The 27465-nt window shown below is 40.5% G+C and overlaps 1 protein-coding gene across 3 annotated transcripts; it reads right to left on the reverse strand.

Annotated features, from left to right (window-relative positions):
- Nucleotides 1-1528: 1528 nt before the first annotated feature.
- BCAP29 (B cell receptor associated protein 29) lies at nucleotides 1529-26227 on the reverse strand. 3 transcript variants are annotated; one of them, XM_077338181.1, is made up of 8 exons: nucleotides 26094-26227; nucleotides 25237-25345; nucleotides 19107-19207; nucleotides 17925-18075; nucleotides 15319-15454; nucleotides 11393-11504; nucleotides 5186-5286; nucleotides 1529-2841 (listed from the first exon to the last, which is right to left on the reverse strand). In XM_077338181.1, exons 2-8 carry the CDS (start codon nucleotides 25326-25328, stop codon nucleotides 2803-2805), a joined length of 732 nt encoding a protein of 243 aa, XP_077194296.1. In that variant the 5' UTR covers nucleotides 25329-25345; nucleotides 26094-26227; the 3' UTR covers nucleotides 1529-2802. The 3 variants fall into 3 exon arrangements, with proteins under 3 accessions (XP_077194296.1, XP_077194298.1, XP_077194299.1); XM_077338183.1 differs by having other exon boundaries at nucleotides 26066-26211; XM_077338184.1 differs by lacking the exon at nucleotides 26094-26227 and adding an exon at nucleotides 25711-25928.
- Nucleotides 26228-27465: the final 1238 nt, after the last annotated feature.

The following is a 27465-nucleotide window of genomic DNA, read 5'->3' on the forward strand; positions in this document are numbered from 1 at the left end:
TGAGAATGCACATGTCTTTTTTGGATGTGTTGCAGGCTGTTCTCAAGAGTCTAGCGGTTTTAGGGAGAATCCACTTTTCCCTGAAAAGCGCTACAACAAAGCAATTTTTGCAGGAGTGTTGCAGATTGTGTACGACGTTGTGCGTAATGTTAAAAAAATAGTGTTACACAATGGTAAGACTTCAGCAACATTAACGCTGTGCGGAATGGCCCCTAGTTTTTGCTAAAGTAGTTATTTAAATGCCCAGGAGCCCTTTCATCTTCGGTGGTGGGGAATAAAGTGCTATACCAATGTAACTCTGTGGTGACCAGATGTTGTTTATGTCCATGTGTGTATAAGGAGGCCAGTTATGTTGATGTTTTGTGGGCCTCAACCATAGGCCTGCTGGAACAACTGTCTTGTAGGCCCTATGGAACTGTTTTGTCTCACAGTGCCCTGATCTCACTTGGAAGTATTTTACCAGGCTGGTGCCATAGCAGAGAAAGCCCTGGCTTTGGTTGAGGCCAGTTTCATTTCTCTGGGGCTGGGGACCTTTAGCAGATTGTGTGCTGGAGTGTAGGCTCTTCTATAGGGCATAGTGGAGAAGGTGGTTCGGCAGGTACTAAGATCTCAGACAGTTTAGGGCTTTAAATGTGAGTACAAAACCTTGAACATGAGTCAGTCATCAACCTGGAGCCAATGCAATTGCAGTAGTCTAGTCACTTATACCTTGACTTCTTCCACAACAGGCCCCAAAGGAACCACAAAGAGGTCTTTGCTGGAGTGTAATGGAAGGGTGGTAATGGCTTTCTGTATTTCTACAGTCTGCCTCATGACTGCACTTTGGGAATGAGAGCATAGTGGCAGGTGAACTTCAGCCTGCAGAGGATCACTTCTACCAAGACTTTCAGGCAATCCCTCTCCATCCATCCAGTAAATGTTACTGAGAACAAAGCAACATAATAATGATGATGGGTCCTTAGTCGTTACTGCAAACAAATGTAGAATTTAAAACCTCAGATTGGCATTCCACAGAATCCAAGGGTAAAAAAACCTTGTTCTTGGGATACATAAGGACTGGGATATGTTTTCATAAGAAGGAACACAATAGCCATGCTGCTCCATCATTCTCCATAATGACAGCATCTTATTTAGCAGGTTCATTTTTTTAGGGCTCTAGCCTTTCTGCTGGTGAAAAAGCAAGGATGGAATCATCTTTGTTCATCAAAAAGCCATACTGGGGTTTATGGGACCGGTATAAATAAAAGCCATGGGAGACAGGTGCTGTAGTAAGGGGTGGGGACTGAATGAGATTGAATGAACATGCTAGCTAGATCCAGCCCTGTAGGGTTAATATTTTCACACTAGAATCCTAAACAAAGTTATGCCCTTTTAAGCCTATTAAAATCCATTGTCTTAGACAGATATAACTTTAATTAGGACTGCATGGTTTGTTTCTAAGCCTCGTCAAACAACTGAGACATAAAAATAGTTTTCCCTCACTGAATTGCCAGCTTCTGTACTGGACATGAAAAAATCAGCAGTACAATTCTGAGGTTAGGTCCATGCAGAACCAGTTTATTACTCTGTTACATGACACTAGAAAAAAAATCAAACATTTGGGTGCAGGGTTTCAAATGAATTAACAGTTTTAGTTGCATCCAATTCCAGTTTCTTCTTCTTATTTTTTTAGAAGAACAAAACAAAAGGCTGAAATCCGGAATCTAGTGACATGTATAACTTAAAAAAAAATCAGATAAATAGGAACATAAAATTGTGGATACAAAAGGCACTTTTGGCATTTGTGTGAAGAATTCACATACAATTTCATAGAAGTTGGCAAACTGTCTTTAGCTTTTTACACAATTTTTGCAGCACTTCTGATGAACATCATATGAATGGAAACCCTGGGCCAAAGTAGACAGAGTTAGATTTTTTATAATTAATCTCAGTTTTGTAAAAACTAGATTTATCAGTTACACATTTAGAAGGAAAAAGCAGGCAATCCTTTTATTAAGAATTCAACAACTAATAAAAATTGAAACAAAAAAACACACACAGTTAACCTTTCAACTGCAATGAATGAATATTTGGGGAGGATGCCTAGTATGAAGTTCTACATCATTTGCTTCCACAAAGTAGAACTTACAAGTTAAACATTTTTCAGAAGTACAATCCACAGAAGAAAATATGATGGCACACAATGTACACAAATTCTTGTATAAATGAACATTATATATTGTGGATTGAAAGGAACATTATAGAGTGGGAGAGAAAAATACAAATCATGCAGTGATATGACTTTTAAAGCATACTGATCGATGTAATGAAATATGTTCAAGTCTATTTTGATGTTTTTTTGTGATTGCCTCACACAGATAAAATCCATATGTTTGTTTTTCAAGTAACCAATTTAATGGCACTGGGTGATTAACCACCAGTTTGTAGTTTGATATAACTTAGACATCTTTTTGCACATTATAAGCAATAGGTGAGTTGACAGTGCTTCATCCCCTGGACTTTGTTTCAGTGCAAAATCTGAAAAGAAACTATCTCTTCAAATGGAAATTTCCACTATAAAATATTTTCCAGAGATTACAAAAAGATACTTTTATGGGGTGTTTCTGCTAGACAACTTACTATTTACATTGCAATCGAGAATATATTTGGCAACCTATACTATAGAGTTCATCTGTAAAAGCAGTACATTTCTCTTTAAAAAAATAAGCCTTATTTTATATGGCAGCAGCATGTAAGGAAACAACAAGAGAAAATGTATGCTTATGCTAAAAGATGCACAACCCCTCCAATGTCCTCCTGTAGCTACAGGGCTTTCTTATCATGCTTTTCACCTGCATGTTCCTGTAAAGATATAGACAGACTTGTGAGAAGAAAATCAGCAAAGCTAGTTTAAATACATCAAGCACTTTGACCATAGTTTTAATGCCTACAAAAGTGCCCAGAGAACAACAATGGCTGCACATCCTGGAGAGACTGTTAAGAAACAGTCATCCATTTAATACCCCATTCAAATGATCTGTGGCCCTAGAGATGCCTGGTCTTGACCCGGCCCCGAACTGGTGGAATGAGCTCCCAGGAGAGCTGAGGGTTCTGACAGAGCTGGCAAATTCCAGAGGGCCTGTAAAACAGAGCTCTTCCACCAGGCTATGGTTGACGCTGGGTTCATAGGATTAATGGGCCCTCCACAAGCTTTGCTATTACATCTAGCGCACCTCCTTGTTAGATAACTGTGGGAAGTAGGAGGGATCTTGCAGTCTTAGCTTTGTGGGAACATGCTGTTTTACGGTGGGGTTTTTAGGGGACTTCTATTCTTTGTAACCCGCCTTGAGTCCAAGGAGGAAGGTAGGATATAAATTCAATAAATAAAAATAATATTAAATGCTACAAGGTCAGAACCTTGGTCTTTAAATTGTGTGATACGAGCTAAATGATGGGGCCTTCTGAACAAATAAGAGCATCATCGTATCTAGTTCTGAACTGGACTTCAGATTGTGGAAATCCCTAAGTTTGCAGATAAATATGAAGTATAAAAACGCAAAATATTCTAAGCTAAAGAAACTCAGAAATCATAGAAGCAATGTCTGCTTCTTTAAGAAAAGTATGCCACTGAGCTCTCATGAGTACATAGTGTGATGTCAATGGCCATTTTGGGAGTTACTAGGCAGGATTTGAAGCCTCAGTCAGTGGGGGGAGGGGAACTCACTGTTTGAAACAAGACTCTGGGCAATTAGTTTCTCATAACTTTCAAATATGATCGATGTTTAATATAAAATCACTCCTATGGCTTCACCCAAGAAGCATTGTTTCAAACGATTTTAAAGCCCAATTTGTTGCCAGTTGCTAGAATTAGTCAATGTATTGAGACTAGAATCTTTGAAGTCTGTAGTGCTTCTCTGTTACTAAGCACTGTTCACATTCATAAAGTGAAAATGAACTTGGAAAAAACCTTGTCATCACACACAATAGTAAAAATATAATATATGAGTTGATTGATCTTGTCAGAATTAACTCTGAAATGAAAGCCTGACCATGAATTTTGAACTCCTCTTCCACCTGACAGAATTCAAGTCAACCAAAGTGAACAAGCTATCTTTCCAAATACTTTTGAAAAAGACAAAGGTCAGTGACTGAACCAGCCAAATTGCAAGAAAGGTGAGGAACCTATCTTTCAGCAGGATGGCTGCCACGCCTTCCTACCTGGCTCCCTGACTGGTAGTTCAACAAGGCAAGAGAGCAAGGCTTCCCGTGCCCCCCCCCCCCGCCACTCTCTTGTTGCTGGCTCAGCAGGGAGGCAGTGAACACTCCCTGTTCCCGTTCAACTCCTTGGCTGCTGCTTTAGTAGGCAGGATTGCTGGGTCCAACTCTTGTGCCTTTGTTGCTGGCTTGGGAGTAGGTGGCAAAGACTCCTGCACCCCCAACCAACTCCCTCATTGTCAATACAGCAGGTGTACAGGCAGGTTTGCACCTGATCCCCCACCCACTCCCTGGTTCAGTGGGGGGGGATGGCAAGGGCTTTTCCCCCTCAGTTACCATAAGCGAACACTATTGAAGCTCACCCCCCTTATAGCCCTGAGGTTTGTTGCCATCACTTGATGCAGAAGGAAAACAATGCAAGCAATGCCATTTTCTTTTTGAGGGGAGTTCAAAACCCTTAGTGTATTTTTAAAAATATTTCAGATTTTTCTACAAATCTCAGGGGAGGAGTCCCCCCAGTGTGTAGGAGAATTTGTTTAGCATCCATGTGGTCCTGATGATTGAGATATCTGCAGATGGGGACCATACTTCACTGTTCGATATACAGGTTTAAAGGAAGTAATCAATTGTTTATTATGACATTTTAATCACCGTGGTTGGAGGCTCTATATGGATTTTCTGTCTCATATCCTGAAGTTTCTTATGCCATCTCTGGTCATTAAGTTCAAGCAAGTAAATCAATACTGGCCTTAGACAATGAAGAGTCTTGCAGCCCAAGCTGCAAATATGATTCTTCTGAACCCCCAAACAGGAGTGGTCTGTCTTCTCCCACACAAAGGTTTATATTGTTTTGCAGTACACTCAAGCAAAAAAGCTGTCTAAAAGTTTTAGAAGAACATGCACTCAAAACAAAAATAGACCAGACATCTCTGCTAGTCTTCTCAAGTTCAGCAAGTTCTGCTCAAGTGAATCAGCTGCTTCTGACACCTACCTTCAGTTTTTTATGTTCTTGTACAAGATGGTCATATTCTTTTTTAAGGCTTTCAGCTCGATTCTTAACTGCACTCACTTCATCTGTCTTCTTACCAAGAACTGTAAAACACAGGAACAGTATTATTCAATACATGACTGTATTTGGACAAAGCACATAGGATGGTTTTTAAGAGTATGTGAACAACCTGAACTTCTGCTTTCAAGTCAGTTCTCCTACATTTGTCTTAAGTGTTTTAGTCAAACAGAGCAGGCTTGTAAATCATTAGAGCTTAAGCAATTTTAGATAATCGTCTGCTTAATCAATTTTAGATAATTGTCTGCTGCCTGTCACATACCTTTGAGTCCCTGCCATTGGGTGAGATTCCTTGATGTCACAGAATGCTCAAATATTGTAACTGTTCAGAAGCAATGCTTTTGACAGACAATTAAGCTTATGTGAAGGAAGTAAAAGGTCTGATGAGACAGATGAGAGAAAGAGAAGCCATCTGTTGACTATTGGACAGGAGTGGGAATGCAAGGTAGTTACAGAGGTGAAGAGAACTGTGGTGGAGAAATCACTTGGGTCAGGAAAATAAAAATATATCTGTTTAAGATACAAATAAGAATTGGAAATGCAAAAGCATGATATGTGATTTAATGTTCTAAAATCTAACTCGTTTAGAATACATTTTATGTATGACATTTTCCCTACTTTCACAATACTGTGTCAAGGTGTATCTTTAAAAATCAAGGTTTAAAAGGAATAATGTAAGAATAACCATAATTTGGGGACCAGTTAAATAGACCCGGGGTGGCATCATGGTTAGTACTGTATTAAACTCTCAGAAATGGATTCAGACTCTCACGCTGTCTAAATTTCTTACCTCTCCTGAACAACCTCAAATACTCTCTAAAATGCTTCCCCTAGACTGTTTACGCACTGGAGGTTTCATGCAGGGCTTCAGACTGGAGTTTTAGTTGTGGCAGGTTGCCCCACCTCTTCCTGCACCCACATGGGGAAGCATTTGGCCCAGTGCACCTCATCCGCCCCCGATCTGTGCTCCTGACAGGGGGGTGGGGCGGTGAAGTTCCCAGTGCATAAACGGTCCAATGGAAGAACGACCAACAGAAACCATGTCAGGGGGTAGGTGGAAGGCTGCTACAGCTGAAGGGAACTGTCTCGCCACCCCCAACCTGCCACATGAAAATCTTTTGACAGGATTCAACCTTCCACTATGAAGTCCCTGGATGACCATGAGTCACTCTCTCTCTCTCTCTCTCTCTCTCTCTCTCTCTCTAAATCCAATATACTGCATCAGGTGGTTGTCAGGATAAAGGGGAGGGGACCTTGAGTTCCTTGGGGAAAGGTCAGGATAACCACATAAATTATTCTACAGTATTTCTTTAACTTAAAATGGATACCCATATATGAGTCTGCAATATTCTTTTTTTGGTAACTTGATCCAACAGTAACTTCCTACTGTCTGTTTTATGGAGACTGACACCTTGGTTGCAACTAAAAACAATCCTATCTTCAAACATAACGAAGGTAGCTAAAGATAGTTGTAGGTGAGCAAAGAAAAAACACGTACTGCACTGTAACTATGTTTTGACCAAAATACTCTTGTACTAGATGGCCTCACCCCTAAGTCAGAAGAATGTCAAGGTCCTGCATATGACAAATCTCACTGAGCTTTGGCTTGGAACTAGAAAATGAGGCCAAAGAGTCTGCAGAAGTTTGTGAGAAGCAGATTCATGAAAAAGGAAAAAAATATCCACATACATTAGGCATACTGAATCTTGCCAAGGCCACGAAGAATAAGACTGCATCCACACTTCTTTCTGTACTGTCTGAGACAAAGCTTCGTTTCACAATGTCTTAATATTCAAACAAGGCACAGCAAACAATGCATACAGAGCTGGTTTTCAGACACTAGTTTGGATCCAGTAGTAATTTTCAAAGATGCATTCAATTCACAGGGCATTCAATTAGCATAGTACAAGATGCTCCTGGTACCATCCCAAACTTCAGTGTCTCTAGCAGTGTCATCCAGTTTTTAGATTCAAATGAGTGGCCGTGTTGGTCTGAAGTAGCACAATAAAATCAGAGTCCAGTAGCACCTTTAAGACCAACAAAGATTCATCCAAGGTGTGAGCTTTCAAGTGCAAGCACTCTTCCTCAGACTATGAACTGACCATCATGACTCTGATTTTATTATCCAGTTTTTAGATCATTCTTCTCCAATCAGCTCGATGTATTGGTGTAATAGAATCAGGTTTGATTCCCCATTCTTCCACATGTAGCCAGCTGGGTGACCTTGGTCTAGTCACAGTCTAGTCTAGTCTAGTCTAGACCTTGGTCTAGTCACAGTCTCTCAGAGCTCTCTTATTTCACCTACCTCAAAGGGTGTCTGTTGTGGGGAGAGGAAGGGAAAGCGACTGTAAGCTGCTTTGAGACTCCTTTGTGTAATAAAAAACGGGATACAAAAAAATAACTCTTCTCTAACTGTGAGATCCAGTTTGTGCAATGTTATTTTACTGTTATTCCATTGTTCTTTAATTTGTGTGATCCAGTTTAATGTACATATCACACTGTACTTTGCATTCTACAATCTGCCTTGAATCTCAATAAGAAAGACAGATAAGAAATGAAGTAAATAACAAAACAAATAAATAAATGCTTAACTTCAGCCTCAAAAACTTCCATAACCCAAACATTTCTAATTGACTTTTCAGGGTGAAGAGAGAAGTGATATTGGTGGATGTAAGGGGGATGTATTATAGTTTACTGTACTTGAATGAGATATCTGAAGAGGAGTAGTTAACCACTGTGGGACTCACATAAGACCACCATGTTAAAAAGTGTCCATTGCTTACAGAAGACCAATATCATTCAGAAAATAAGTTGTTTTTATTAATTTAAAGGAGACTAGCTTAAATCCTATCACTCTGCTCATCTAAGGGTAGAGCCTTCCTCTAGCAGCAGTCTCTCTAGAACAGAGGTGGCTAAACTGTGGCTCTCCAGATGTCCTTGAACTACAGTTCCCATGAGCCCCTGCCAACATATTGTTGGGAGGAACTCATGGGAATTTTAGTCCATGGACATCTGAAAAGCCATAGTTTGGCCACCCCTGCTCTAAAGGAAGCCTCTATGCATAACTGAGCAGAGTAAACATAACCCATTGGCTTGTTTCCAACAAAATCCATTCATAGTTTGGACCCCACAGAGCAAAACCCTCCCCTCCTCTCCCTTCCTTTCCCTTCCCTCCCCTTAAAAGTGCTACTGGACTCTGATTTTATTCTCCCTTTCTTGTTCTGCTGCAGTCCAATGACACCCCTAACATTTTGTTCCATAGGTCAGCAGGCCATCAATCAAGAACAACAGAAGGTACAAAGTATGAGTCTGCAGCAAGACAAGAAATTAGTGGAAATCACTGCCCCTTAAGTCTTTGGAATCATCTGGCAAGATACATGTCAACCATCACTAACTAATCCCCAGTGGTCACAACCTACAATTTAAACAAGAGGCAAGTTTAGGTGCAGGATGCAGGTTAAACAGGAGCAGACCCTTTTCTGTGATGGCACTGTAGCTTCAGAACTTAATCACACTTCCTGATTCTCTTCATGGACAATAGAGAGAACACTTTTCATTACATCTGGCATTTATCAGTTTAGTTGCATAGTTTGTAATTGGTAAGGGCTCCTTTTGTTTTTAAACTGTAAACTGCGGTAGACTATAATCTGGTAAATAAGTGATTCCTAATTTCTGCAAAGAGCTTCAAAGTTTCATATAAGTACCTAAGGTAGGGGGTTTTTTTATTTAACATTTTTAATACTACCTTCAGACCCTATTTGAGATCTAAAGGTGGTAAACCCGTTGAAAAACCAATTTTTTAAAAGTATGCTCAACAATAAACTACATGAACAGGAAGGTGGGTCCAATAAGAAAACAGTAAATGGAACAAGCAGCTCTTCACCTGCTGTCTGAGAGGGCAGATGACTCTTCCTAGGAAGGCAATTCCACAACCAAGAAGTCCCTTTCTCAGGTTGCTATCTGTCTTACTTCAGATGAACTTCAATCTTTTATTTAAATATCCAGTACGAAGTGACCAGATTTAGGAATGTTTTTAAAATAAAAGTGTTCTGGTTCTTTTCAGATTTTCTAAACTACTGAAATAATTCTGAACATAGAATAAGTTTAATATTAGAGGTCAAATTATTTTCATACCACCCCAACCATGATAAAAAGTCTTCCTAAAGTAAACAGCAGATCTAAGAAAACAATGTTCTTGTTACATTTATTATGTAAACAAACCATGTCTGTTTATAAGAGCCCATGAGCACTGACTATTTTTTATTTTTCCTTCTTCATTCCTTTCTGAAAAAGAAATCTCTTGCATACAGAAATATACTGCCAAAACTTGGGTGCATAATTTTATTATAAGAAGTGAATGCCCTAGTGTATAAAATAAGCATGAAAATAAAACTACAGAAGATGAACTCAGGCATTAAAATTACTAATAAACGCTTATATAATATATTCCAAGTACCAAGTATATACATAATCTGTCTTATTTTCCTCAAAACCTCACTGTTAAAAGCAAATATTATCCTGATACTGTATATGGGACACTGAGCTGCAGAGAATAGTGCCTTCTCTTAAGGTCATGAAATAAGCAAGATTTTTACTCCAGGGCTTTTGTATCTTACATTCATAGGCACTCCACTAATTTTACATCAGCTTGCCTCCTAACTCACATATGACTATATTGATAGGAGCCGGCAGCAGTTGTCCTGTTTTCCTCATAGAATAATAGAGTTGTAAGGGACCTCATGGGTCATCTAGTCCAACCCCTGCACTATGCAGGACAACCCTATCATTCATCCACTGTAACTTGCCACTCCCTTCACAGAATCAGCCTCTCCGTCAGATGGCTATCTAGCCTCTGTTTAAACATTTCCAAAGATGGAGAACTCACCACCTCCCTAGGAAGCCTGTTCCACTGAGAAACCACTCTAACTGTCAGGAACTTCTTCTTGATGTTTAGATGGAATTTCTTTTTAGAAATAACCATCTGGGGTTGTCTTTCCTAAAACCCATGAAGAGACAATTTGATGCAGTGTCAGGTGCAGGTGAAAGCATGGTGCAAGAGGAGCATGTTGCTGTAAAGAGGAAGGGATATGAGGCTGAGGCTGTTTAGATCTATCATTATACAAGGTTAATGTTGACTGGGTTGTCTCATTTTGTGTTGCATAAATAAAACTACAGGATTTATTTGACATGTGTAGAATGGACATGAGACACTTTGAGGTAAAAGGGCTGTGCAGTAAACCAGTTGATCTGTTTTTAATAAGGATGGTACCATAGCCAGTTAACAAAAGATGGAAGTACTGCTTGCCTTCTACATGGGTGGAAGGAGAACAGGTCATGGGGCAACTTGCAGGGAGGTTTGTGAAGCAAGCAATGCTCAGGTTGAGCTGAGTTGACCTTAGCACCTGGGTGCCTTCATAAATGCCTCTGTTACTGAGGACATGGGAAGGGCGGCGTTCAGAGTTGTTCATATCAGCCTCCTTCATGACACTGCAATTAGGGCATGTCTGTGTACATGCAGAAGAGTGGGTAGGTTGTTTTAATGATCAACTTTCCCCCAGCAAGGATGAGCCCCTAATGATGGTAAGAGACCTTTTTCTATCTCTCCCACTGTGTGCTTTCAGTGTCAACATTTGGGTCTGTAAAATTTAATAGTAGATAAGATTTGTCTTGGGTAGGTCCTAACTGCATAGTTTTCTGAACAGCCAAAGAATGACATTTTAGTCATTTTGGCCTCACAAGGTCATAAGCAGTCTTGTTATTTACAAGAGTTACCTCAGCCACGTAGAAGTTCGGAAACATCACAGACTTGTAAGATCTAGAATGAACATACACAATCCAGGAAGAAGCTCTTATCTCAGTGTTATTTCATCAAGAGTTCTTAAGTAGTTAGAAACCATCAACAGTATGCATCTTGTTACGGGGAACAAAAACTTCCACCAAGCAGAACTTCCCATTTGCAATCTAGATTTAGTCACAGAAGCATAAGCCACATTTACACTGGAATGGTTGAAGGGAAGAGTAGAATGAGACGTTAAGACAATTACTGTAATACGGAAAGCAACATTAGTTCCCCTAAACTCACACAAAGAAAATCCTTACACCAATAAAAGCTGCTGGGAGCAAAGAACATACCCATTAAGCTTTTCTTTATTTCTGTTTTCAGTTTTTCAGCTTCCTGCTTTAATTTTTTATTTGTTACTTGGATCAACTCGTCATTTGCAAAATTTCTTCTTTCCATTAAGGACTAACAGCAAAAAGAAAAAAGATGCATTTTAATAGTTTATCGGAGTCTCAAATAACAAGACCAATTTAAAACTACAAATTACAGATAGACCCAAAATTATGCGCTGTCTCTTTTTCAGACTAATGTGGATGAAGCTGGAATGCACTCATTGGCTCAGAACATACACATCCCTCCCTTATTGCACTAAGAGTCATTTTAACGGTAAAAAGGTTTTATTTGTTCAGCACCTACACAGTTTTACTGTTCAATAAGTTAATGATAGTTCATTTAACAGTAACTCAGTTTCTAGAGTTAAAAATATGTTAGCAGCACAGAAGTTAAATATGCAGAGTCAGAAACACTGAGCTAGGGGATTGATGCTAATGTTACAGCTGAAAATATCACAGATCAGTTCTAGATGTTGTCTTGCATTCAGCATAGTGCATATATTCCCATTCATCCTTGGTTACCCATGTCTTTCCCATCCTTTTATTTTCACTCTGCTGTTAAGCTTCAAATTATTAACTCCTTCAAATTATTAACTCCTGTAAAATACAGTGTATCTGCCTCACTAAACAAGTGATTACCACTTCCTGAGCTAGCATCATCTGTTTCAAAAGTATGAAAGCACAGATCCTCATGCACAGCCTCCTGCAGATGCATATGAAGTTCTACAACTCTTGGGCATACTTTTTGATATAATCTGTCCTGGAAACAACATATTAAGGAAGCACAAAAGATTGCCACTGGTGCACCTAATTAAATCTTTTTTTATACAGTGTATACTCGCATATAAGCCAAGGCACCTAATTTTACAACAAAATCTGGGCAAACTTATTGACTCATATATAAGCCGAGGGTGGGAAATGCTCCATCATCACAGGCTCTCTCATCCAGTCTCCCCTCCAGCAAATACAGAACAGTCAAGAGGATGAATAGCTGCTGGTTTTTGTACCCCGCTTTTCATGCACAGAAACCAGAAGAATAGTTTGGAAAAAGTGATTAAAAAGAGGAAGAAGTGAAGGCAAAAGGAAAAAGAAGATCAGAGTCCCACAGTCAAACCGTTGATGTCCTACAAGCTGCCAGAGCAATGATTGGCTGGCTGGAGGAGGTTTTTATTTCAATTATCCGTGTATAAGCCAAGGAGGGCCTTTTCAGGGTGAAAAAAGGTGCTGAAAAACTAGGTTTATATGTGAGGATATAGAGTAATTTTAATTTTTGGTAAAGGGGGCTAATATATACCAGTGGCATCTGCAGCATATACTTCCAAGGTGGGAGCTCAATTACTGTATGGAGCTCCAATTTGGATCTCTGGCTGTTATGATCTGTTAGATGTTTTCTCTGCCAGATTCTAACAAAGAATCACAGGGGCCCCACATTGTGTGGCAGGAGTGGTATTGAGAGCTGAACTTGGAATGAGACTTTTAGAGGGAAGAGCTTGATCATCCCACTTTTGAATTCTTGTTAAAGTTGTTTTTTGCATCCCCTGGTACAAGTGGTTTTTAAAAAATTGAGAATGGATGCCTATAAGTCAATTTGGCAGGAATTAGTAACTTCCCTCATGGAGTGGCTGGGAATTTCACCAAATATTTATATTGATAGTCTTAATCTGTCTTCTGTAAGGAAACTGATGTTGAGACATCTTTCAGCTTTAGATGAGTGTTGAAATACAAACCCACAGAGTGTGTTATCCTTTTTATCTGGCCCTGCCATATTCAAAATCTTATCTCACCTATCTAGACTACTTGATAATTCCTAAATATAGAACAGCCTTTATGTCAGCTCATTCTATTCCCATGGCAAAACTGAAAGGATGCTATGAAAGGGTCCCACTGGCTGAAAGATGTAGTTGTGATACAGAATGCAGAGACTCTTTACTCCATCGCTTATTGGAATGCCCAAAATTTTATGAATTCAGAGTAATGCTTTTCTCTTTTTAAAGGATATGGTTTGTCTCCCATCCTACTGAAAATGGCAAAACCTTCTGGAGAGAAAGGACAGTAAAATTACCATGGCTGTTGCAAAAAAATTTCTCATGTAATTTATTGGATAGCCATATTTTGTTACGATGAGGACAGGCTGTATCTGTTTTTGTATATAGAAATTGGGGACTCTTCTATTGCCATATTAGTTTTGGTATGTCTATCAATATTTAGTATTGCTGTTGTGTTTGCTGATGCCCAAGATCACTTACTGTATTACGGTTATACCTATATCTCTGACTGTATTTGTATCTGGTAATGATATTATTCCTGATTGTTAATGCTCAAGACTTTAGTCAGAAGAGCAAAAATAAAAATTAAAAATAAATGGAATGGATTACTAAATACCTGCTAAGCTTTCCAAGATCTGATGAGATCAGGTTAGTCGGGGTTATCAAAGTTAGAATATAACAAAATTTGGTGTGCCCTATTTTATGACCAACAGCAGGTCTAGTGACTTTCTCCTGCTTAGAGTTAGCAAGTCATTGGAGTAATCCTTTGCAGATATAACTTATTACAAAAATACTGATCTCTTTGTGTTCCTTCAAAAAATAAATCCCCACAATCCAAGAGTTGTATGAATCCAAAATCTTCTGTCAAATAATAAAAACGGATTATATTGCCATGAAAAATCTATGTGTAATGAAACAGATGCACCTTGCAATATTTACACAGTGTTTACATATACAATGGTAGTAAATTTGCTTTCTATGTTTTTTTATTCCATAGTGCTATTCTTGTTTATTTTTAAGAAGTGGCTTGCACATGTGCCTGATATTGAAAAGTTAAGACTGGCTTTTAATTTGCTTAAAACCAGGAATTGATACTGAATATGCAGAAGAAGAGTTGGGGTTTTTACACCCCACTTTTCACCACCTCAAAGTGAAAAGAGTCTCAAAGTGGCTAATAGTCACTTTCCTTTTCTCTCCCAACAGACATCCTGTGAGGCTGACAGAACTGTTGTGAAAATAGCTCTAAAAACGGGTCTGTGACTAGCCCAAGGTAACCCAGCTGGCTGCATGTGGAGGAGTGGGGAATCAATCCTGACTCTCTAGATTAGAAATCACTGTTCTTAACCACTACACCAAACTGGGTCTAACAGAACATCTCATCTCATTCCTTATATATTTTACATAAATCATGCATATAAAACTTTTTAATTCCCTGTATCATGAATACAAACTAGGGGCCAAAACCATTGCATTCAGGAATACAATGGGCGCTAGATTGGGGACAGTGGGTGGAAGAACTCAGCTGGAAAGGCTGCAGGCTGGAGGCCCCCGGGAAGGGAACTCACCAGCAGGGCAGCTCTCATGCAGCAGGGATCTGCAGCCTCTGATCCTTGGAGCGAAGTGGAAGGAGGAGGGGGTGGTCAGGAATGGGGGATGGAAGGCAACTGGCTGGTTGCTGGACAGACAGGCAAGCTGGTTGGAGGAGCACTCAGGGGTGGGACAGCTGCCCTGAGTGGGTGTTATGTGCTGAGTGGCACTTAAGCCATGAGATGCTCCTCCTCCAAGGCTTTACCAGAAATATATTATGTAGAACAGATATTATCCTTCCTTCATAATATTATGTCAGCTAATCAAGATTTAGTGGGCTTATCTTAGCTTTCTAAAAAGCTTCATTACTAGCCCTCTGCATCCAAGGACTTGGAGCTTCCCTTTCTTGAACATTTACTGCCTCCACCCCCAATATCGTATCATAGAGTTAACTACTTTTGAAATCAGTGGGGGGGGGGAGATCTTGGTTATAATAAAAATAAGTCAAGAATCTCACCAGGCTTGGCCTAACCCCCTGGGCATTTCAGCAGTTACATAAATCATATCAACAACAGAAACAGCTGTTCAACAGACCTGCTGCAATTTTTCATTCTCTTCCAGGTATTTCCTGGCAGCATCACTGGTGTTGGCTACTTGAATTTCCAGAGCTACCTGAGCTCCCATCTCTTTTGCCAGAAGAGTGATGAGGGAAACAGTACGCCTTAGTACACTGAGGGAGGCAGAAAAGCCGTGAGCTAACAAAATATGGTATCTATTAAAAACTCAGTTATTTTATTTATTTAGAAAATTTATATGCTACCTCTCCAAATACATTAAGCAGGCTGAAATGATGTAGACGAAATGATCCCCAGGCCAGACACAAACCATTAAACCTTTGAAAGATAAAACCCATTAGTTAAAAGCCTAGATACAAAGAATGTTTTAGTCTGGCACAATTTCAGAGAACCCCTGGTTGTAAAAAATATATAATACTCTCTGAATGCAAACTCTGTATATTTAATGTATTTCTGACCACAGAGGAAGGCTGTAAAGGCTGAAATTTATCTGGTTTCATGTGGTACGTACGACATATTCATCCACTACGAATGCTTATGAACTGTACAATCTGATATTCAGAAACCTCATGTTTTGATTTTACATGTGTACATACTACAGAATAAATGTTTAATTTAATTTGTTGTATTTTGTTTTACTTGTTGTATTTTGACCCACTTGACAAAATTGGAGTATTTTGGGTTGACTTTGTTCCCTCTTTTGTTGTTTCCTTAGGTATCAGACAACCCTCATGGAGGAAGGGGTTCCAAATGCACGAACTGCCACTGAAAATATCCTGCAATTATTTTACACATTTTAATGCTTTAGTGAATAATTGCTTTAGCAAAATGAAGCCTTAGCAAATAACTCTTAGATATTGTTAAGGACCAAGCTAGTATGTCAAAACACACTACATTCAACTTTTCTGTATGTGTTCTTCTCAGCCTTTTATCTAAGATCAAGCATAAATGTCATTGCATATTGCAGCTGAACAGAAGCCTAGATTGTTTAAGAAATTATTTACAGCTGCATATTAACACCAAAGTATTGAAATGTATATTATTTAGGCTGGCCATTCTGAACCTTTTTTGGCCGCGGTCCTTTTAGGAGCTCTTCTCAGGTTCCAGGACCCCCTGCAATAGGCTGGCTGCTTGTGTAATAAGCTAGACTAAAAAGGCCTAAGTTAAGAGTGAACTAACTATACTCAACAGGCCTTGTCTTATATATATGCAAGATTTCTAGAGCATTTGACCAAATGAAGCATGTGAGGTTTTTTGGTTGAATGCATTGATTCAAGCACACACAAACAAACAGATAATGTGATTTCTTCTTTTTCCTTTGACAAAGGTCGAAATTTCTAGCAATCAATGGTGTCATACATGGCAAAAAAGGTTATTTCATTGGTTCAGTTATCAGGTCCCCCCATAAACCCTTTGGGCTTCCCATCTCACATTTTTCAGTCTGTGGCCCCCTTCAAATGGGCTGAGGCGCCATAGATGGCCATATAGCCCCTGTTGAGAAAGTGGAACTGATTACAGCCTAGTCCTAGAACACTTTTTAAAGAGCTTCTGTAGGAGGTGGCATAGCCGCTGCTGAAATCACAAGTTCTGTTTCCAGGAAAACTCCCGTTTTTATATCCTTCTGGATCTGGCCTTTTTCCTGGGTGTCCAATGTCATCACTGTTGCCAGGAGTGTCTTTTATAAGCTTAAGAAGAAGAGCTGTCTTTTTTAACCCACTTCTTACAACCCAAAGGAGTCTCAAAGTGGCTTATAATCGCCTACCCTTCCTCTCTCCTCAACAAGACAACCTTTGAGGTGAAAGAATGGGTATTCAAACCTGATTGTATTACACCAATACAACAAGCTGATTAGAGAAGAATGATCTAAAAAAAACATTCCCCGTCGGTGGCCAGGAGCATCCTGGCAACCCTAGTCTATAGCCCTGCACACAAATTACAGTAAATGTATATACATCTAAGTATAGTGTATGCTTGATTTGTCATTATGGGTCAAGTAATTCTCATGTTATGTTCCATGCATGCACTGGTACTGGATTAATTTGTAAAGTTAATATGTTTTGGCTCTTTTTAAAGAACAGATGTACAAATGTACATGCGGGTATACATGATTTGACTGTAACATACAAATTTATTTATTGAACAAGGTTTGTGTTACATCGTATTCTATCTAACGGTCCCCTGATGTTCAGGAGCACATTTCTGGGAACTGCAGGAGGTTGTATAGGGAAGTGGAAGAGAACTGTTTTGTGAAATTGTTCTAGTCATGGTTCATTGGACCCAACCTAGAATGCTTTCCAGCCAAGAACCAGTACAGTTCTTCATGGCAATTTTTTGTCATTCAGGGCATGAATTTTTTTATGAGGCAAATAAAATAAACTTCAGTACTACATAAGGGCCTTCTCACTTGTGGCACCAAAATTATGGAATTACCTCCCCAGGGAGATTAATCTATCCTCCTCAATCATTGCCTTCCCCTAGTAGGTGGAGATATTTATCCTCCTTGTTGTTTATTTAATACAAATAAATGCTTTTAAAGTTGATTTCAATGCCTTTTTGTTGTTTGCTGCCTTAAGGGCCCTAATTGGGCAGAAAAGTATGATAGAAAAGTTTGAACTTTATACTTACAGCCAAAGAAACAAGGAGAATCCTGAGATGTAAAGATTTCGTTGTGATCTGAAGAGTTTCATTTGAATGTGATCATATGCGCTGGCAGTTGCCTGAGTACTTTTTTCAGCTATGTGAACATTTGAATATTTTCTCACTTCTCTTACAGCATCTGTAAGCATTAAAATTTACAGTTATTTTTATTCCCCTTTTTTCCTATTAATTCAGCATGATATGCAAAGTTTCTACACGGAAATAGTGTACAAACTTTAACAAGTGGATTGTGTTGTGGTAGAAGGGTAAAGAGATAAGAATATGAGGGTGCATGGAAATCAGGACTGTGAAAATTAGTTGGTGAATAAAAACAAGTGAGTAGGATAGTCAATATGCTGCATACATTAGAAAAACAAGAACAGCAATTAAAATACCCCAATTTTGAAACAACTGTTCAAAAAGGATAGTAAAAGAATAATTAAACTGTTACTTTTCTGATCATTAAGTCTCAGAAACCAACAGTGTAATCCTACCCACAGTTACTCTCACCTAAGTCCACTAAACTCAGTCAGCTTAAGTGGAATTAACTCAGGAAAGGATTGCATTGAAAAAATATGGCTTTCAATGAGAAAGGCAGTCTGTAAATGAAGCAAATAAATAGCTTTGTTGTGTCACACACAAACCATGAAACAAGAAATAATTCTGCAAAAAGCTTTTGCGTAAATTAAATTTGCCATATTTAGTCTGACTGGCACATCACTTTACAACAGAACTGAAACAAACACTATAATACATGAAATAACACATTCTAGGGATGTAATGGTAATGCTACCCCCCCCCCCCCCCACAAAAGCACAAGACATAGCTTACTCATTGTCAATAAATCCCAGGACACAAGGTTTTCCTTGTAGTATTTAGCTCAACTGAGAGACATAGTGCCCTCTGCTGATTCTCTTAAAAACACATCCTGCTGCTTCATTTTCTCCCTTTTAAATCTTAAAAGCTGTTCTGTGTCTAATCAGATAATAGTAAAATATTATCAGTCTTAAATTAAATGTATCCTATAATATATCTTACTTTTGCTATACTTATACTAAACATGTTAACCTCATAATAATCTGCATTTAATAAACAAGGTTTTTGTTTCACCACTAACATGTATCCAATGAATTTTAATGAGAACACACACAAAACATATTTCTTACTTACCAAGAAATAAAACAATTAATAGAACAATAATGGCAAGAAATGCCTTGTTCCAGTAGTTTGCAATTTTACCCCATAAAGAAAACAGAAAAATCTTCTGCCATCTGTAAAATAGAAATGCAGCATTACAAGGACATTTAATACATGAAAGGATAACAAAAATATTTTAAATTTCCATAGTAAATTGACCAGATTTTTGGAAAGAAGCGTTTTTATATGCAAAACAGCACGATACTGACATGCAACTTGGTTGTACCTTTAACTATTCATAAACACTCTAAAATCTAGTTCAGACAGGGCTTTTGGACTTGGGGTTGTGGAGTAAGCACCTACATCTGAGAATTGTGCATAATGGAAAATTTCACCACATACAGCTTTTCCTGTCACATTTCTGCAGCAGTCATTAAAATCCATGGGGTGAGCATTGTTCTGCGTTTGGATCTGCCAATCCTATCTAATGAGATCGGCAGGGTGTCTTTTAGCATCCAGCTTTAATGAGAATTATTTACTGCTTTTAGATCCTCTTATCCTGAAGCCAAAAATCCGTTAATGTGTTATTTAAATAACACCTTCAGTTATCTTGTTAGCAAACCTGTCTCTGTAAGGTTGCTTCTTCAGAGATTAATCCAGGTACCCCAATAGGTTTCAAGTACCTGTTTGCCAAGTGCTTATGAAACTGCCATGTTCTGCATACTTACTTAAATATAAGACTGAACGAAATCAGGAGCACTTATTTCCAAGTATCAGTGTGTACAACTGCTTCTGTCAGACCCATTATGCACGGGGGGGGGGGGGAATAACGCACATTCGGGGTGGAATGGCGGCGACTAAAATCACGGATAACACACCGTGCCGGCTGCAACCGGCCGCAGCTTCAGTGCATGCCGCCGAAAAAGCCGCGTTAGCGAAACGCGGAAGAAAGCGCAGCTTCCGGGTGACCGGGGTGCAACCAGAAGCGGCGCCCGGATCGCTGCGTGCATAATCGGTTACTCTGGGTTTTGCCGCCGTTGCGCCCTGTCCTGTGCATAACCGGCGTGCGTCGCGTCTTCCCTCTCCGCGTTTTCCATGTGACCCGAAATCGCCGGTTCGGCGGCCATGCATAATGGGCCTCAGTGAGAATGGCTCTGCAGATTTGGACAGCTCTCCTCCTCACATATATACATTCATCATTGCTTTAAAAGTTTTCCCATGATTACTTATCCAAAGCTGTCAAAGGTGGTTTGTTTTTAATTCTTTGTGTATCTTATTTACTGACCACCAGCAAATCAAGAAAAGGGTTATTGACAGTGTCTCCCAAACTTTTTGGGGCTGTTGCCCCCCTTGGCTCCCAGGTCACATCCCTAGTGCTTCCCCCCATCCCCACTTACAAACACACACCTTTTTCCTGGGGTTATGTCTACTGCAAATTGAAAACACACTATATTGCCTACACTCATTTTTTTATGGTTGTGCAACAGCCATAACATAGTCTGGAAAAAAAATAATAAGTTTTTTTGTAAAAATTATTTGTAAAAGCCACTTTGGGCCTCAATGGGAAGACAGACAGATGGGGAAAGAAACAGAAAGAAAGAACCAGCTTCCCAACGATGGAGACTTTTGGGGAAGTGTTGCCAACCTTGGGTTAACAAATTCCTGGGGGTCTGGGGTAGAGACTGGGAAGGACGGAGTCTGAGAAGGGAAGGAGTTCAGCAGGAACATGATCCCATCCAGACCACCTTCTGAAGCTATGATTTTCTTCAGGAAGCTAAACAAGATTGGCCCTGGTCAGCTCTTGGATGGGAGACCACCAAGGAAGTCCAGGGTTGCTGGCAAGCAAAGGCAAGCCACATTGGAACATCTCTCTCTAGGAAAATAGCCACAGTAGGAAGAGTCAGGCTGCTGCCCCCCTACTGCCCCCAAATTCCTCACTGCTCTCCTAGATGCTTCCACTGCTCCACTTTGGGAGCCCCTGGACCATAGACAGTTCTGATTATTTCACGAGGGCTTGAGGATAGGTGAAACTTGCTCCAGTTAGGTACAACAGATAGCAGGATTTCTACTCCTTTTACAGCTATGCAGAAATTCTTCCAGGTTTCCTGACTCCTGAGCAGAGTTACCCACTTTCCTCAGTTCAGTGGGATCAAAGCAGTACCTAGACTGAAGTGCTAACTGTGCAATCCTAAATGATAGATTCAGGTGGGTAGCCATGCTGGTCTGAAACATTAGTCCATTGGTGCCTTTAAGACTAACAAAACTTTATTCAAGGTATAAGCTTCCATGTACATACACTAGCTTATATCTTGAATAAAACTTGTTGGTCTTAAACATGCAACTGTTGTTGTGCAATCCTAAAAACACTTTCCTGGGATTAAGTCTCCTGAATAGGCCTGTAAGATTCTAAATAGACCTGTTTAGGATTGCTCTCTAAGTAAATCAGTCAGCATTTTAGGAAATACAGGTCAGAAAACAAGAAGGCATGAATCGCTTGTTATTCTACCATTCAAATCAGCACAGCACAAGATGCTCTCCCATCCTCAGAGCAGAATGAACCCTCACAGTAAGTGCCATAGATCCTGTCTCACTTGTGGGGGGGGGGGCATCTTCACATGAGACATCCAAAAACAGTTGTATCCCATTTTGGGTGGGAAAATCAGTCCACTTGTACCACTCGCTATAATACCCTCCTTCTGAAGGTTCTGCCAGCTGAGCAATGATATTCATTCTGTAGGTCCTGATGACCATGGGTTTACCTTAAAGATATCCTAAGTGGAAACTTCAGCTTCTAATGCTGTGTTAATTGTAGCATGATGAATGGTTCCCAGTAGTACCTAGAACTTGTTAGCTTGATAAGCAAGTGAGATGCACTGCCTGAGATGTATTATTGGTCTAGACCAGGGGTAGTCAAACTGCGGCCCTCCAGATGTTTTCTCTCCCTTGCTAGGTGAATTTACTGAGATACAGAGAGAGACTGTTTAAGAAGATGCTGTTGTGCACCTGATGCAAATACTTAGGGCTCTGAAGATCTAGCACTTGCACTACTTTTCCTTAGAGTTGAATGGTTTTAAATAGAATTAAGGCAATGATATTTCCAGAAAGAAAGACAGGCAGCTTGGTGTAGTGGTTAAGAGTGATGGCCTCTAATCTGGAGAACCAGATTGGATTCCCCACTCTTCCACATCCAGCCAACTAGGTAACCTTGGGCCAGTCACAGTTCTCAGAGCTCTCTCAGCCTCACCTACCTCACAGGGTACCTATTGCGGGAAAAGGAAGGGACAGCAATTGTTAAGCCTCTGAGACTCCTTTGGGTAGCAAAAAGCAGGGTATAAATAAACACCTCTTCTTCTGCGTGCAGTGGGAGCAAGCAGTGACATTTGGGCTGAATATGAGATCCATTCTTAGGATCACTTATCATGAAACACACAGAGACTTTTCTTGATAGATAAAGTTCCTGTTTCTGAGACCCTTCTGGACGGATTGTCAAAAACAGGACAATTGTTTTCAAACATTTTAGTGCAGCTTCCCTCAGAGATTCAAACACCGGTCAAATATGCACTGACAAGACTACAGATAGTTGCCAAGAAGGAAATCTATGGACAACTAAATAATTGACATGAGCTATTCCTTTGAGAAATCTGACTATTGCGGATGTCTGGATACCTCTGGGACCACTGGAAAATTTTTGATAAAGAAACACTTCTAGAAACTAGCATCATACTTGTGATTTTTGCAGAATAGCCTGGCTTTTAGAGTCTTTCCCTTTCAATTTCCATGCAATCAGGTGTAGCCATGCCGGGTCTGGGAGCTACAGTGGCCCTTGCTGAAACATGTCCAAACTGGCTGGTACCTGCCAAGGATTTTCTATTGATAATTCCACTAATGCTGAAAACATGGGTCTGAGCAACCAATCAAACGCTATGCGTTACTTTTTCTTACCTCAATTTCCTCAGCATCTTTGGTATTAGAATACATGGAAAATCTTAAAGGAGGCCTGGTGGCTGGGAAAAACTAGTGAATGTTTGCTTTGCTCCCCCCTTATGCAACCTTAAAAACTCAGGCACATGTTAATGAAGGTCTGAGTCAAAGGTTCACAACTGGGTTGCAAAGAAGATCTTAAGAGATCTCCATCTTGATAGACTACACATTGTTGTCCAACTGTTGTCTCTATAGCCAGTCCACTAGCACATTTTGCTAGTCCAAGTGTTCAGAAGGTTCCATTCTGAATAGCTCATTATCCATGCTCTCTCTAAGCAATCTTGGCAAAAAAGTTCCATGTTCCCTTTGGATTTAGATTCAGGAAGTCTCTTCATCTCCAGCTTCCCATGACTCTGAGAGAAAGATAGCGTCCTGGTTAATAGTCCCTGATAGTCCTATTGGTTAAAACAACACTTGGGTTGCTCTGGCACAATTATCACATCCTCAGAAATTTCCCCTTCTTCCTCCCAGTAGGAGGGGTTGGGTTGCCTTGGGAAGGGTTGGGTCTGTGCACTGCCATTTTTTTTTAATTGTGCCATCTCAGTCAGCCAGGGCTGCTGCCCTACACTCTGCCCCCTGGTCTGAGGAATCCTCCCCACTTCCTCACCTAAACAAACCACAGGAAGTGAGGGAAGGAATATGATTTGGATGAGGGCATTAGATTATATTTTTTCCAGCTCTCTCATGGGGAAGATGCAGCCTGCTTTTGAAAGGAATGGACTTCCAATCATTGCCCCTTATTCAGAAGACAGAAGTGTCCTTAAGTCTTTGGAATCACTTGGCAAGATACAAATAAATCACCCACAACTAATCCTGTTAATCCCCAATAGAATAAAAACTGTGGTAACCTTGTTATTGTATGACAGATGGACTTTCCTAATTATCCCCTAGAAGACTTAGTTTTATGTTTCTAGATTTCTTTTATTATTCTACTTTAAAATTCAGCAAGCAGAAAATGCCACTAGTTTCTGTTAACACTAATGGTATTTTCCTGAATACCCTACACAGACTTCAAGTGATTTATAACTCACAGTTACTCCTACTTGAAGATATTTCAATTAATTATTTAGAAAATATATATGCCATCTCTTCAGAGAGCTGCTGAACGTTGCTATATTATTTCTGTTCTACTTTTCTCTCCAGTAGGAATTCAAAGCAGTTGTCCTCCTCTCCATTTTATTCTTACAACCACCCTACAAGATAGGTTAGGCTGGATGATCTCCCAATTTGTAATTTGATTACTACAGTTATGACTACAGCATGTTGACTTTGGAGAGTGAGTTAGGTACAAATGTTGCATCTCTCATCCAAGCATCATATTGTAGCATACAAATAAATTTAAGAGAATACAGATACCAGGATAACAGCTTACACAAGTCCTAGACACAAACAAAATACCTATTTTTTAAACACTCATTAGAAGAGTTGGTTCTTATATGCTGCTTTTCTCTACCAGAAGGAGTCTCAAACCAGCTTACAATTGCCTTCTCTTTTGTCTCCCCACAAAACACCCTGTGAGGTAGGTGAGGCTGACAGAGCTCTGAAAATTGTGACTGGCCCAAGATTATGTAGCTGGCTGGATGTAGAGGAGTGGTGAATCCAATCTGGTTCTCCAGATTAGCGGCCGTCACTCTTAACCACTATACCAAGCTGCCTGTCTTTCTTTCTGGAAATATCACTGCCTTCATTGTTTAAAACTTGGAGGGCCCTGATTAAGGTGACCAGATTTTAACGCAGGACACCATTGACTGGGGGGGGGGGGGTTCTTGATTAAAATTTTGGTCTATATGGAGCAACAAAAAGTTTCATAGAATGCAAAAATTGTATTGTAATATATATTTTTTAATTGCAACGTAAGTACAATTTGTCAAGTGCCCCCAGATGTCCCTCCAAAAGTGGGATAATCTGGTCACCTTAGCCCTGATATTACTGCTCAGTCAGAACAGCTTTACTAGTGCTGTGGTGAGCCTAAAGTCACCCAGCTGGCTGCATGTGGGGGAGCGGGGAATCAAACCCGGCTCGTCAGATTAGAAATCAACGCTCCTAACTGCTACACCATCTGGCTAGCTTTAAGAGGTCTCCACAAAATCCAACCAATGTCCAGCAATGCACAAAAGTGTTGTATGACTAGAATTTCTTCCCTCTAAAAAAAATAGTCATTTGATACATGACATATTCTTACCTCAAGGGAGAAATATAGGGTAAACAGAGCAGCAACAGTATTGCTATTTCAGCATATAGAAAGACTGCAACTGCCGTCCACTGAAAAGTCATTTTTACCTTGGAAAGATCTGCAAAGGAGGAAAGCACCATTAGCTCATCATGGTTTCAAACAGACATTTAGGATGAAGGGGCCATATTAAGCAATGGGGCCTCTTAGGGAAAACAAGCCATCCAGTTAGCAGGCTGACAGAGAAGCCTGACAGTATTTTAAATGGCTGAGGGAAGAATATTTTAGACTATAACTTGCAACAAAAGGGATTAAGATACACGTCAGGCATGACAACAAAGAATACAGACTCCACCAGGCCAATGTTTTCAGTAGTCCTAGACGAACAAGAACAGGAAAACGATTTCAAGGTGTGTTTTAGTCAAACGCGCTGGGGGGGGGGGGAAGAGACAACCATGCCTACTCTCCTCAGAGTTTATACTCAACCTCGTGTCCTCCACAAGAGTGCGGGAAGGGAAGCCTTCTGAAACACTAACACTTTTCTCTCGTGCAAAAATATGCGCAGCTACCACAGCCCCATTGGACGGGGCCGGGCGGGTTGCTCTTCCTCTCCACAAGCGCTTTTGCCAAAAGAGAAAGGCTCCCCGAATCAGCTGCTTCAAGCTAGAGCCCAACTCGCCCCTTGCACTCCTCTTCCCCTACCCTGCGCACATTTCTGAGGGGAGCATTCCCTGCAGTTTCCGCGTAAAGGCGGGGCCTGGCAGGAACTTTCCCTCCCACCCCCGATCCTTTCCTCGCCGGATGCCTTGAGAAGCGTTCAGGTCTTCGCTAAATTTCATACCCCGAGCCCAACACGCGGGTGGACTGGCCTTCGCGAGGTCGCAGACTTCCTCCTGGGCACACCGTTCGCCTTGATGGCGGCGACAGCTGCAGGGGGAGGGGGCGGCGGCGGCTGTGGTGGCAGCAAATGAGAGGCTTTGGATCCGCCCTCCGGAGAGGACGGGCGCTGCCAGTGCAAGCCTTGAATCGTGCTTCCTCAGAAGTGAGCCCCGTTTTATTCAGCAGGTAAATATGCATGCCCCTTGTAACGGAGAGTGGCTGGGTTTCCTTGAGGGGGGCTCGGAAGAGATCTGCAGCTCTTCCGCCTGTAAGTGCCTGGCAAACGCTTGAGGCAGAGATACAGGGCCGCAGGAATGTTGAATGGTGACAAGATCACCCACTTTTCTCCTTCCAATAGTATCCCTCTGTTTTTTGGGAGACATTTAATCTTCAAAGGAGACGTAAATCAGTATTAAAAGTATCTCTTAAAAAAATAACTTTTGGTAGCCAGACCACACTAGCATAGCTTTTTCTTGCCATGTTTTTTCTTTCTTTTCTGGCAAAGCATTAAAGAGATAGGAGCCCTGCTAGGGTAAAGAAGTAGCCTCGCCATTCCAATGTCCTGGAAATCTAGAAAACGAGACCGATTCATCCTGCTTTTAAGGCTGCAGTGAAGTAGGAATGGGTGCTCTGTTAAATGTTGAACAGACATGATAACACTTCACTGTGTATCCTCTTTTGAATTTTCCATGCAGTTAGGGACAATTTTGGAAACAGCCATGGTTGGTTGAGTTCATAAATGTCCCAGGTGCTAAAACAACTAGTGATGGAAAATCTGCCTTGAATTCTTGACTGGGCAACATGACATCAATCTATAGTCAGTATTACTGTGGACAGGCATCAAAGGAAATAGCATCCTCTGTTTAAATAGTCTGCTGATTTTTGTTGGGAAAAATTACACTGTAAGAAGTATTAATCATAACATTATGAAGTTGCTTTGTACTGAATTGGTCCATCACAGTCAGTACTGCCACAGATTAGCAGCTGCCTGCTAGGATCTCAGGCCTTTCTTACCACCTATTTTCTGGCCTTTGTAACTGGTGATGTTGGGGATTGAGGGATTCAACACATTGCTACAAATTTTATTTGCCTTGTACTGGAAGAAGAAACGTTGGTTCTTATATGCCACTTTTCTCTACCCGAAGGAGTCTCAAAGCGGCTTACAGTCGCCTTCCCATTCCTCTCCCCACAACAGACACCCAGTATGGGTGTGGGGAGAGGCTGAGAGTGCCCTGATATCACTGCTGGGTCAGAACAGTTTTGTCAGTGCCGTGGCAAGCCCAAGGTCACCCAACTGGCTGCATATGGAGGAGCAGAGAATTAAACCCAGCTCGCCAGATTAGAAGTCTGCTCTCCTAACCA

The sequence above is a fragment of the Paroedura picta genome, chromosome 5 (assembly GCF_049243985.1).
Source record: "Paroedura picta isolate Pp20150507F chromosome 5, Ppicta_v3.0, whole genome shotgun sequence".
Lineage (NCBI taxonomy): Eukaryota > Metazoa > Chordata > Lepidosauria > Squamata > Gekkonidae > Paroedura > Paroedura picta.

Coding starts and splice junctions, on each gene's coding strand:
- BCAP29 (XM_077338181.1), bottom strand. CDS start 25,328: ATGACTTTTCAGTGGACGGCAGTTGCAGTCTTTCTATATGCTGAAATA. Junction 19,208..25,236: donor CCCTATATTTCTCCCTTGAG/GTAAGAATATGT, acceptor TCTATTTTACAG/ATGGCAGAAGATTTTTCTGT. Junction 15,455..17,924: donor TTCTCCTTGTTTCTTTGGCT/GTAAGTATAAAG, acceptor TGCCTCCCTCAG/TGTACTAAGGCGTACTGTTT.